Source organism: Humulus lupulus, chromosome 2, assembly GCF_963169125.1.
Source record: "Humulus lupulus chromosome 2, drHumLupu1.1, whole genome shotgun sequence".
Taxonomy (NCBI): Eukaryota; Viridiplantae; Streptophyta; class Magnoliopsida; order Rosales; family Cannabaceae; genus Humulus; species Humulus lupulus.
Window position 1 is genome coordinate 140,585,497 of NC_084794.1, and position 13,750 is coordinate 140,599,246.

General features: G+C 33.0%; 1 protein-coding gene across 5 annotated transcripts in view; it reads right to left on the reverse strand.

The window, feature by feature from the left end:
• The window catches only part of LOC133818577 (DNA repair protein RAD4), a 65,125-nt gene that overhangs the window by 23,046 nt on the left and 28,329 nt on the right, over positions 1 to 13,750 (reverse strand). For 3 of the 5 annotated variants that reach the window (XR_009885955.1, XR_009885954.1, XR_009885953.1), the window contains exons 10-15: positions 10,012 to 10,381; positions 9,713 to 9,907; positions 9,469 to 9,621; positions 8,918 to 9,127; positions 8,003 to 8,611; positions 7,019 to 7,862 (exon numbers count right to left, since the gene is read on the reverse strand). Coding sequence is in view for 1 of the 5 variants with exons in the window: in XM_062251533.1 (XP_062107517.1) it covers positions 8,216 to 8,611; positions 8,918 to 9,127; positions 9,469 to 9,621; positions 9,713 to 9,907; positions 10,012 to 10,381 (1,324 nt within the window). In the remaining 4 variants the exon portion in view is untranslated. Of the gene's footprint in view, positions 1 to 7,018; positions 7,863 to 7,958; positions 8,612 to 8,917; positions 9,128 to 9,468; positions 9,622 to 9,712; positions 9,908 to 10,011; positions 10,382 to 13,750 lie in introns of those variants that run through there. The other 2 variants (XR_009885956.1, XM_062251533.1) reach the window with 2 other exon arrangements.

Genomic DNA, 13,750 nt, shown 5'->3' on the forward strand with positions numbered 1-13,750 from the left:
CATTAGCTCGGGCTAACTGGGTAGCCGCCTCCAGGGCCACAGCAACCTCCTAGTGCCTCCGGTCAGCTTCCTGCTTCCTCTAGATCATCCTCTAGACCTGCTCATCTATCTCCCACCGCTGTCATTCCATAGTCGCCCTCTGGAGGGTGATTTCTCCAGCAAAGGCATCCTGCCTCACCAGAAATTGCGTCATCTCCTCCTAGTGAGTGTCATATGGATCCTTCACATTAGGTTAATCTCCAACCTCCACCTGAGGTTTGTTAACGGGATCGACGGGAACCTGAGTGGTGGAATCCCTGGGAGCCGTCTTCTTCGTCTGACTGGATTTTGGAGACATTGTAAAACTGATGAAAGTGTGTTTTTTGATTTCGTACTCTCAATAAAAGCACCAAAATGTTGACGTATGAAATTGGTCAACAGTCGTATGTACAATATACGACACCTTTTGAACGATATAAATGTAAATATACAATAGAGTACAAATATATTAAATAAAACACACAGAAATTTATAGTGGTGCAGACCTATTTTGATTAATATTAATAACATAATCCACACTTAGTATTTAGTATTGAATCACTCAATTGACAATTACAAAGATGAACTGAAGAGTTCACTCGTCACAAATTTGCCCAGAAGTTAATCCAAATGATCGATCCAAAAGTCTCTCCAAAATACCATCCCAAAACCATCCCCCTTAAATGAAGTCTTAGGTCCTTTATTTATAGTACCCAGGGGTTGTTACATGCTCAGCAAGACTGGGGATCGTGGTTTGGTACAAAAATGGTACAGGGGTTGTCATCTCTTGAATTTTGAGGGATAACAGTCATATATATATATGTGTGACAACTATATTTATAGGATTATATTCAATCTATGAAAAATTATTCTTCAAAATGTAAACATCAAGGCTTAAAATCTAAATCACAACTCTTTAAAATTTAAACCACAATCCTTTAAAATATAAACCTCAACGCATAAAATCTAAACTATGATCCTTTAAAAGTTTATTCTCAAGGCTTAAAATCTAAACCACAACTCTTCAATATGTAAACCACAAAACTTAAAATATAAAACACAATGCTTAAAATTTAAACCATAAGGCTTAAAAATTAAATCACAACTCTTTAAAATTTAAATCACGACTCTTTAAAATTTAAACCGAAAAGCTTAAAATCTAAACCACGACCATATAAAATATAAATCACCGTCCTTTAAAATCTAAATCACGACTCTTTAAAATTTAAATCACGACTCTTTAAAATTTAAATCACGATCCTTTAAAATTTAAATCATAAGACTAAAAATTTAAACCACAAGGCTTAAAATTTAAACCACAACCATATAAAATATACACGATGATTCTTTAAAATTTAAATCACTAGACTTAATATATAAACTACAAGACTTAAAATTTAAACCACGACTTTTTAAAATTTAAATTATAAGGTTTAAAATCTAAACTATAAGACTTAAAATTTAAATCACAATGCTTAAAATCTAAACCACGACCATATCAAATATAAATCATTATCATTTAAAATCTAAATCACGACTTTTTAAATTTGAAATCACGAATCTTTAAATATTAAATCATGACTCTTTAAAATTTAAACTACAAGACTTAAAATTCAAACTACAAGGCTTAAAATCTAAACCACGATCATATAAAATATAAATCATTATCCCTTAAAATCTAAATCACGACTCTTTAAAATTTTAATCGCGAATCTTTAAAATTTAAATCACAACTCTTTAAAATTTAAATCATAAGACTTAAAATTTAAACCACGACTTTTTAAAACTTAAACCACAAGGCTTAAAATTTAAACCACGACTCTTTAAAATTTAAACCACAAGGCATAAAAGTTAAACCATAAGGCTTAAAATTTAAATCATGACTCTTTAAAATTTAAACCACAACGCTTAAAAGTTAAACCACTAGGCTGAAAATCTAAACTACGACCATATATAATTTAAACTATGATCCTTTAAAATCTAAATCACGTCTCTTTAAAATTTAAACCACGTCTCTTTAAAATTTAAACCACGAGTCTTTAAAATTTAAACTACAAGGCTTAAAATTTAAATCACGACTCTATATAATTTAAACCACAAGACTTAAAATCTAAACCATGACCATATAAAATTTAAACAATGATTCTTTAAAATCTAAATCATGACTCTTTATAATTTAAACCACCAGTCTTTAAAATTTAAACCACGGCTCTTTAAAATTTAAACCACAAGGCTTAAAATATCAATCATCATAAGGCTTAAATTTTAAACCACAACACATAAAATCTAAACTACGATCCCTTAAAAGTTTCTTCTCAATGCTTAAAATATAAATCACAGCCCTTCAATATGTAAACCACAAAACTTAAAATATAAAACACAATGCTTAAAATTTAAATCATAAGACTTAATATTTAAATCACGATTCTTTAAGATTTAAATCACGAATCTTTAAAATTTAAATCACGACTCTTTAATATTTAAACTGAAAGGCTTAAAATCTAAACCACGACCATATAAAATATAAATCATCATCCTTTAAAATATAAATCACAACTCTTTAAAATTTAAATCACAAATCTTTAAAATTTAAATCACGACCCTTTAAAATTTAAACCATAAGACTTAAAATTTAAATCACGACTCTTTAAAACTTAAACCAGAAGGCTTAAAATTTAAATCATAAGGCTTAAAATTTAAACCACGACTCTTTAAAATTTAAACCACAAGGCTTAAAATCTAAACCACGACCATATAAAATATACACGATGATTATTTAAAATCTAAATCACGACTCTTTAAAATTTAAACTACTAGTCTTTAAAATTTAAACCACAAGACTTAAAATATAAGCCACAAGGCTTAAAATTTAAACCACGACTTTTTAAAATTTAAATTATAAGGCTTAAAATCTAAACTATAAGGCTTAAAATTTAAATCACAAGGCTTAAAATCTAAACCATGACCATATAAAATATAAATCATTATCCTTTAAAATCTAAATAACAACTTTTTAAATTTGAAATCACAAATCTTTATATTTTAAAACATGACTCTTTAAAATTTAAACCACAAAACCTAAAATTTAAATCACAAGGCTTAAAATCTAAATCACGACCATATAAAATATAAATCATTATCCCTTAAAATCTAAATCACGACTCTTTAAAATTTAATCACGAATCTTGAAAATTTAAATCACGAATTTTTTAAATTTAAACCACGACTCTTTAAAACTTAAACCACAAGGCTTAAATTTTAAGCCACGACTCTTTAAAATTTAAACCACAAAGCTTAAAATGTAAACCATGATCATTTAAAATTTAAATCACGACTATTTAAAATTTACACCACTAGTCTTTAAAATTTAAACCACGACTCTTTAAAATTTAAACAACAAAGCTTAAAATATAAATCATAAGGCTTAAAATTTGAACCACAAGACTTAAAATTTAAACTACGACGTTTTAAAATTTAAACTACAAGGCTTAAAACTTAAACTACTGGGCTTAAAATCTAAACCACGACCATATATAATATAAAACATGATCATTTAAAATTTAAACCGCATGGCTTAAAATTTAAATCATAAGACTTAAAATTTAAATCACCACTCTTTAAAATTTAAACTAGAATGCTTAAAAGTTAAACCACTAGGCTTAGAATCTAAATCACGACCATATAAAACCTAAACCATGATCATTTAAAATCTAAACTACGACTCTTTAACATTTAAACAACTAATCTTTAAAATTCAAACCACAAAACTTAAAATTTAGACCACAATCCTTTAAAATTTAAACCACAAGGCATAAAATTTAAACCACGACTCTTTAAAATTTAAACTACAAGGCATAAAAGTTACACCATAAGGCTTAAAATTTAAATCATGACTCTTTAAAATTTAAACCACAACGCTTAAAAGTTAAACCACTAGGCTGAAAATCTAAACTATGACCATATATAATTTAAACTATTATCCTTTAAAATCTAAACCACAACTCTTTAAAATTTAAACCACTAGTCTTTAAAATTTAACTCACGACTCTATATAATTTAAACCACAAGGATTAAAATCTAAACCATGTCTCAAAAGTTAAACCAATAAGCTTAGAATCTAAATAACGGCCATATAAAATATAAACTATGATCCTTTAATATCTAAACCATGACTTTTTAAAATTTAAACCGCTATTCTTTAAAATTCAAACCACACGGCTTAAAATTTAAACGACGACTCTTTAAAATTTATCCACAAGGCTTATAATTTAAACTATAAGACTTAAAATTTAAACCACGGCTCTTTAAAATTTAAATCACAAGACTTAAAAGTTAAACCTTAAGGCTTAAAATTTAAACCACGATTCTTTAAAATTTAAACTACAAAGCTTAAAAGTTAAACCCCTAGGTTTAAAATCTAAACCACGACCATATAAAATATAAATCATGATACTTTAAAATCTAAATCACGGCTCTTTAAAATTTAAATAACTAGTTTTTAAAATTTAACTCACGACTATTTAAAACTTAAACCACAAGACTTAAAATTTCACCATAAGGTTTAAAATTTAAACCACGACTTTTTAAAATTTAAACTATAAGGATTAAAAGTTAAACAACTAGGCTTAAAATCTAAATCACGACCATATAAAATATAAAACATGATAATTTAAAATCTAAACCACAACTCTTTAAAATTTAAACCACAAGGTATAAAATCTAAACCACGACTATATAAAATATAAACCATACATTTAAAATCTAAACCGCGACTCTTTAAAATTTAAACAACTAGTCTTTAAAATCAAACCACAAGACTTAAAATTTAAACCACAAATCTTTAAAATTTGGCTAAAGTGTCTTGCTTGCAACAATCTTTAAAATTTGGCTAAAGTGTCTTGCTTGCAACAATCAAATCCAGAGACAGACAAGTTTAAGATTAGCACTGTCTTGGGAGGAGGAGGAGGTCGGATTGCCTGATATGCCCAAGCAAGAATGCCCACCAACAATAAAGTTAGTACTTCCTTAAGCAACTCTGAAAGATAATTATACTGTGTAATGTGTGTAATGTGTATGAAAAACAAACATATACCAAATCCATATATTAGAAACTATCATTAAGAAATGCATAAAAATTGAGTGAATTTGATTTGAGGTTGACTGATCTCTGGTGGATTAAAAAAAACTTCTCTCTCTCTCCGTAGTTTGTATATCTTTTTATTTTATATACAAATCATTGTCTTCTTGCTCATTCACAAGTTCTTTGATATTATTTCAAGCTTTCGAGAAAGAATATAGGAGTACAAAGGACTTAATAAGGTCTGAAAAGGAAAATTGTCTGAAGCCAAAGCTACCGGAAATTCTATAAAAATCCAGGGGCACAGGTATGAAAAATTCATATGCTTGTTGAACATTTGTATACAATAGGCATCACTATGATGAGGATGATCATTAATACTGTAGTTTGAATCTTGAAACTTGCATTGTTGTTTGCTTACTGCTTTGCAGGATATGGTAGCTCTTTCTGATTCTTTACAACTCACTCATAAGTGCATTCTTAATTCCTTTTATGGATATGTCATAAGTGAGTTTTAGCAATTTTCTTTGTTTCCAACTACACAATATATATACTTTTTGCTAGTGATTTTCTTGGTCTTATAGAGGTGCAAGATGGTACTCTATGGAAATGGCTGGAGTGGTTACATATACTCGGGCTAAAATTATTCAGAATGCTCGCATGCTGGTTGAAAAGATTGGAAAGCCACTTGAGCTAGATGGTACAGATGGTATTTGGTGTGCATTTCCTGGAACTTTTCCGGAGAATTTTACTGTCAAAACTAAGTATGTATAACTCTTGGTCTCATCTTAGTAGTACAAAGGCCATGAGTTTGAGCACTTTTTTACTTTCAAAACTAAGTATGTATAACTCTTAGTATCATCTTAGTGGTACAAGGGCCATGAGTTTGAGCACTTTTTTGGATGCATTACCTACATTGTCTTTAAGTTGACAATATACTGGTCTTGTTTATCTAAAGATGCTTACTCTGTGGGAAACAAATGTTTCAGACTTGAAGAAGAAGCTGACCATCTCAAATGTTTTGATTTAGTTTATTACTATAATATGGTTTTCTGTAGGCAATGATTATTCCAGCTTCAAAAGAAGTGGGAATTTTGATTAAGAAGCAATATGCAGTTTTCAATGATGATGGGACCCTTGCCGAACTTACAGGTTTTGAAATTAAGCGTAGAGGTTAGCTGAAGCTCATCAAAGTTTTCCAGGTATCCCTATCCTATCTTGTCCTATGTTGTGTGTTTATACCTAGAATTAAATGAGATTTATCTTCTTCCCTCTGTATTAGCGCTTCTTTTCAAGGGCTGGCTGAGTTAAATAGTATCAAAATATTCATTTGTTGTTTTGGTTATCTAAAACAGATACAAGATGGATTATCAACCCTTCAGGATGCCTTGAAAGCTGGATTTGAAGATTTCAAGGTAACACAACAAATTTTCAAGAATATCCAACAGATCTTCCTAAAGTGAGATCTTAAATTAGAAACTTTGTCTACATCATCATCACTTGTTCCTTCCTCGTGGAGGGAAGGAAGTATGTGTATATCTGTGTTCTGAAGCTAGAGTAGTTTGAAGTTTTCATGAATCTAGACAAGCTTGTCACTGAGTTTATGTTTATGTAACATAAAAGTAGAGTTAAAACTTACTAAATGCCTACATTTATTAACACTCTTACTGAAAGATTCAGATGTCTAGAATCACATGTCCATAATTTAAATTTCATTCCAGTCTATCAGAAGAACTCTACAACTAATCTGAGAATTGTCCAACTATTTATGGTTTTTGTAAACCAAAAGCAACGAGGACTTTCATCAAAACAAAACAAACAATAAAAACACTATATAAAAACAGAATTATTCATTTGATGTTTGACGAGGACTTTCATCAAACAAATGGAGTGCAAAATATTAAACAAAACTCTTTTACATACCTCACTACAAGAAAGCAAGCTTCCAAAATGGCTTGGAAATCGAAAGTCAGCTCTGTCGTTGGGGAAGAAAAAGAAACAATAGTCTGCTTCAATATAGGGTTTGGAGTTTGTCAATGGAACAATCGGGAGTATGGCTCTGTCGTGGGGGAAGAATCGCGCTGCAGTCTGGTTCGATGGAGTCGCCGTCACCGCCGAAATACTTGCGCGGTTGCCGAATAATCGCCAATGCCGAAGACAGGGGAAGCACAAAGGTGGTGGTGGGGAAGCTTGTCGAAGACAGGGGAATCTCGAAGGTGGTGTTGGGGAAGCTCGAAAGTCGGAATGGAGAGAAGGTGGGGGGAATCGTGAGAAGAAGGGGAGAATAGACTTTAAAAGGGTATTATGGGAAGAGTAATTAAAAAACTGGGTACAAATCAAAAAAATTTAAAACGTAGGTGAAAATAGATATCACTCTCTAAAACAGGGCATTTGGCCTAATTTTTACCTAGTATTAAGAAAGTGTGTTGGGCTATTTTTAAAAAAAATTCAAATATGAATATTTATTTAATTAATGAGTGATTTTTTTCTGAAGAACTTTTTTATAATTATTTTATATATCAGCATCGGGTATAGTCATTATCCTTCGTACGAGAGGAAAAGCTTCTTCCTTCATTCTTTATTTCTACTCTTTTGTAACCAAAAAAAAATTGTCTATAAATTAAAGTAAATTGCTTCTAAAATGCGGGTTTCAGAATTTAACCACGCATTGGTTTTTCTACGGCAAGGATGTTAGTGAGTTCTAACTTTTGGGCAAATCTAGGACTTATTTCTGTTGGAACAGCTTCAATCGTCTAGCATTCCTTTTCTGGAAAGTTGTGAATTTTTCACTAACAGTGAGTAAAAGCAAAAGTATACATTGTAAACTAAAGCTAAAGATATGTAAACCAAAACAAAAATGGCATACATAGAACCAACTTTAATAAATGGGATAAAGAGATAATAAACCTTATATTTTGTTGTACATGAGATTTTTCCACAAGCATGAAGCTGTCCAAGCCTGTTTTGTTTCAAAATCTGATCTCAGCAGGATTTGTGCTCCTCTTACTAGCATACAAAAAGGATTCTGAAACAGTATACAACACGGAATTTATACTCTCTTCACACTATAATTATCACGTCAAACTCAGTAGTCCTCATGTGGTTGGTTCATTGCTGATGTTATAATTCCTCCACTTCAATTGAAAATCCACAATGGCATCTTTTAATAAGTACCAAATTCTCCTCATCAAAACATTGGTCTTCTGTCAAGAATACATGTTGGTGTTCTTTTGGCAAATCGATGGATGGAGTATCTGACATTTTCATGTCCACGTCTCCTTGCTGGCATCTAACAGAGTGGTTAACATCCTGATTTGCACTGACATGCACATTTGAGATATTACTCGTGGTTTGGATGTCTATGGAAGCCTGTGACGACAAACTTTTCCCATAACGGTCCTTGATCCTTTTCCGAGTAACAATGGATGACAGAAGCTGATACCAGTGAGATATTGCCTCCCTTTCATTCCTTTTCTTCTCTTCAGCCTCTTTTCTTCCTTGTTCTTCCCTGTATGCCTGGACAGGAAGTAAACTAGTTAAGTTTCACAATTTTTTCTTTCTAGATGAAAGGAATTGCATATAAAGTTAATTCAATATACAAAATCTATTAAAATTTCATACATTTAAAAAAAAATTCACCAAAAATACATAATTAACAAATTGTGAAGTTAATATTCTCTATAGGTGGAATTAAGAACTAAAGAATGCAAAAGGGGAAAAAGAAACATAAAAATTAATTCCAGTGACGAATCATGAATATATATATACATTTATACATATATCAAGAACCAGAATTCACTCTTAATGTGTCTGTATGGTTACCTCTAGCATCACATCCCTGAACTCGGCACAAACTACAATACCATCAAAGACAGGATAAGATTGACCATTTCTGAATTCAAAGCCAACCATTGCAGGTGCATAATCGATTTCCAGCTCCCTGGCAATGGAAAATACTCTTGGCAACCTTAAATGCACAGTTCCTGGTGGGAGGCACTTCTCAGACCACACCTCCACTTGACCACGTTCATTCTGTGACAATGACATTTAACTCTGTATATAAGAAGTCCATCTAGAGCTGGAGCTTGAACAAAGCAAATTCAGTCCCAATAAAAGAAAAGGAAAGACGGGAAACTTATTAAGTGGCAGCGTTCATCCTCAAGCTATACTCAAAGGTGATAACAGATGTAATAGAATATTCTAATGCTAATGTTAGTATAATTTCACAACATGGACTATAAAAGAATAGAATGAGGACCTATTAAGTGTGCAAAAGATTGGGGGTGAAAACATGAGAAACTCGTAATTGATTGTTGATTCAACCCCATCTAGAATTTTAATATGCATAATCAACTAAAGGTATAGAAAAGAACCTTTGGCACTAATCCATTAACAGCATGTGGCAACTGTAATGGTTCCAGTTGCCATTTTCCATACAGTTGGAGTGTTCCTTCAGAGTTATCCCTGGCACAATCATCATCTTCAAAAGATTTTACTTTTTGAAGCTTCCTAGAATATTTCAATTCCTGGGAAATGTAACAATGATTAAAAGCTTACAAAACTGGTTCAGTTTAATGCCTCAGATAACAATCCAAAATTGAATCATCCACAACAGACCTTTACAGGGAGTTCTTTGACTTTAACTTGCAATGCGTCTCGCAGCCATCTGTCTTTCGTTTTGAGTGTTTGAACACATGCTCGAGGATAGACTGGATGACCAGAACAAAAACCAAGAATGGGACCCTTTGGATGAAGTACCTGATACTTGTTAAGCCATTTTTCAATAGCATATAGGTGGTGATTTTTATATGCCTACAAATAAAAAATAAATTAATAAATGCTACTTATGACTGAAAATTTGCAAATACTAGACTTAATTATTGTGGTAATCAAAACCCTAATAAGTTGCTAGAAACCTGTTGATTTGTCGGAAGTGGCTCAGTCAAAGCTCTGGTTTCCAACTCCATGTCCTCAAGAGAGCTTCTTGAAGCATTCACAGAATTTCTCAAAGAAGATTCCGCACCAGTTTTCTCACCACAATCTTTTGAGACTTCAAGGCCAGACTTCCCAAGCAAGACAGGATTGTTGGGAAAATTTTCATTGTTCAGATTTTCTGAAATTCTCACTGAATTATCAGGATTAAATGAGGCATCTTCGTGGTCATTTTTTAAATGGACCATGCCACAGGTTGCTCTTGACTCGATATCTCTCAGCGGTGCCAAGACTGCATCCCACCAAATTGAGTTGACTCGTTTTGATGCTATCTTGTACCACTGCATACAATACCTGCAATGATCAAACATCAGCTAGACTATTTGTCATGTTTCATGGGCTCAATTATCTATAGTACTTGGCCAGCAGGAACCTCTAAATACTAGCATAGCATTAACTTGGCAAGCTGAAAATTTGCAATCTTTAATTAATTGATTTATTAAATTTATATATATAGAAAACAAAACTATTGATAATAAGTGCATCATACAACTAAAGAAGAAGAGCTTAAGCAACACACATAGAGGTACACTCACACAAAGCAAAAACCAGCAAACCCAGAACATAGCTAAAAAACCAGAAACATACATAAAAATCTACGAACATAAGCAACTAATCATAACAAACACTCTCAACCCCTCACATATCAGGAAAAAACTTTTGAGGCAAACTCTTTGACAATCTTTAACCATACGGTAATCTAAAGCTTAATCCTTTACCAAATCTACTCCATCTCATTCTCCTTATCTTAAAAAATCCTACAACTCCTCCCAAGCCAAATTGTACATATAATAGCCCATACACCACATCTCCATATAATGTTCCCTTTCTAATCAAAGCCTTTTAAGAAGTCTTGGACCATCACCTCATAACTGCACCCACAATGTCCTTGCAAACTGACAATGTAAGTAGAAGTGAACTGTAGACTAAAACACTCAAAAAGAAAGGATAACTTTCTGATATTTTATTTCTGTACACTAATTGTGTAATTAAACAAATGCAGGGTTCCCTAGACAGGAAATAAATCATAGAATAAAGGTAGTAGATAATTCCTATTAACTAATTTTCTAAAAATACTGAAACAATTATTACAATAACTATTATACAGCTTTACAAGAATCATTCCTGAAATGGATTAGAGTTTCCTACACTCCCCCTCAAGCTGGTCTAAAGATATCCTCCATAGCCAACTTGCTATTTAGAAAATCAAACCGTTTTTTGTATAGCCCTTTCGTGAAGATATCTGCTACTTGCTCTCTAGTAGGGATGTAAGACATTGTGGAAAATATATTCTGATATATTATTTCTTTGAGAGCTCTGCCATTTAAATAGGCACTTTACAAACTATAGACTAATTTGGTATTAAATACCAAATATTCTAGGGTAATTATAATGGTACTAAATCAACCTAAAATCCTCCAAAATAAGAAAAAATATATTGTGTACAGATTGGTTTCCCATTCTTGAGAGATACCGAATTAATTAAAATAATAACAGAAAATAAAAAACAATATTTTCTACACCCTCCCTCAAGCTGGTGCATAGAGATTCCAAGCTTGAAAACAATCTCATTAAAACTGTCTTTCGATAAGCCTTTAGTCAGAATATCAGCCAACTGTTGTTTGCTGGGAACATACACAACACATAACTCTTTCTCTTCAATTTTTTCTTTAATGAAGTGTCTATCCACTTCCACATGCTTCGTCCTATCACGATGAACTGGGTTATGTGCAATGTTGATTGCTGATTTGCTGTCACTATATAACTTTTAAGGCTTCGTTCTTTGAAGTTTCAGCTCTTCAAATATACTTTTAATCCAGATTAGCTCGCATACTCCTTGAGGAAGAGCTCTAAGTTCCGCTTCTGCACTACTTCGAGCTACTACTGACTGTTTTTTACTTCTCCAAGTAACTAAGTTCCCCCAAACTTTGGTACAATAGCCAGTTGATCTTCTATCCTCAACTGATCTGCCCAATCAGCATCGGTGAATGCCTCAACACCTCGTTTTTCATTTTTCTTGAACAATAAGCCAGTCCCAGGTGTTTTCTTTAGGTAACGTAAGATTCTGTACACAGCTTCTAAATGTTCTTCAAGAGGATTGTGCATGTATTGACTAACCAGGCTCATAGCGAAAGCAATGTCGGGTCGGGTATGAGACAAGTAGATTAGTTTACCCACTAATCGTTGATACATTCCCTTGTCTACCGTCTTCTCTTTCGTATTCTTTTTGCACTTGCCTTTTGGTTCAACTGGAGTTGCTACAGGTTTACAACCACTCATTCCGGTTTCTTTGAGAAGATCCAGAATGTATTTTCTCTGTGATACATAAATTCCTTGTTTAGTCCTTGCCACCTCCATACCTAGAAAGTATTTCATAGGTCCAAGGTCTTTCACTTCAAACTCCTGGGCTAGTACACCTTTAAGCTTGTCTTGCTCTTCATAATCATCACCTATTATTATCATATCATCGACATAAACAATGAAGATACTCACCTTACCCTCTTGTGAGTGTTTGAAAAACAGTGTGATCAGATTGAGCTTGTTTGTAACCATGCCTTTTTATCACCTGATTAAATCTTTCGAACCACGCCCTTGGAGACTGTTTTAGACCATAGAGAGATTTTTTCAAATGACATACATTCTCTTTTCCATATCTGTCTTCGAAGCCTGGAGGAATTCTCATATAAACTTCTTCCTCCAAATATCCATTGAGAAAGGCATTTTTGATGTCTAGCTGCTGTAAGGGCCAATCTAGATTGGCAGCAATAGATAACAGGACCCTCACATTATTTAGCTTTGCAACAGGAGCAAATGTCTCGTTGTAATCTACACCATGTGTTTGAGTGAACCCCTTTGCAACTAGTCTTGCCTTGTACCGGTCAATTGTTCCATCAGCCTTGTGCTTAACTGTAAACACCCATTTACACCCTACCACATGTTTATCTCTAGGCTAATTAACAATTGTCCATGTGGTGTTGGCTTCTAACGCCCCAATTTCGTCATACACTGCTTGCTTCCATTCTTTTTGTGCAAGTGCCTCGGCAATATCCTTGGGAACTACCACTTGCTCAACTTTTGACAGGAAGGCTCTATAGTGAGGAGTGAGTTTACTATAGCAAACATATCTGGACATTGAGTGTTGAGTACAACTCCGAACTCTCTTTCTTTTGGCAATAGGTAACTCAGACTCAGGTTCAATCACACTGGAAGACTCAACATTAGGAATATTATCAAGTAAAATAGGTTCAAGAGAAGGATTACTTACATCAGGAGTAGTCTGTGGATCAGATTCATGAGATGTTGGAGCATTAGTGGACTGTATTACTTGATGATGTTTTGGTCGCCGAGAGTAGACTAAGAGCTCCTTAGTCTTAGGTGGCTGAGATTGTTGTTGCTCAGATGAGGTTGGAAACTCCGAAATTTCAGGAAAAGCCTTGGGAAGACAGGTATCCCAACTAGAAATATCACTCACTGTCCCTCCCTGAAGTGAAAGGTTGGGATAAAAGGGTTTTTCTTCATGAAATGTAACATCTATGGAGACATAGAGACGACGAGTAGGGGGATGATAGCACTTGTATCCCTTTTTTGTAGAAGAATAACCCAAAAAGACGCATTTAAGGGCTCTAGGATCAAACTTAGATCGGTTTGGACCGAGAACATGAA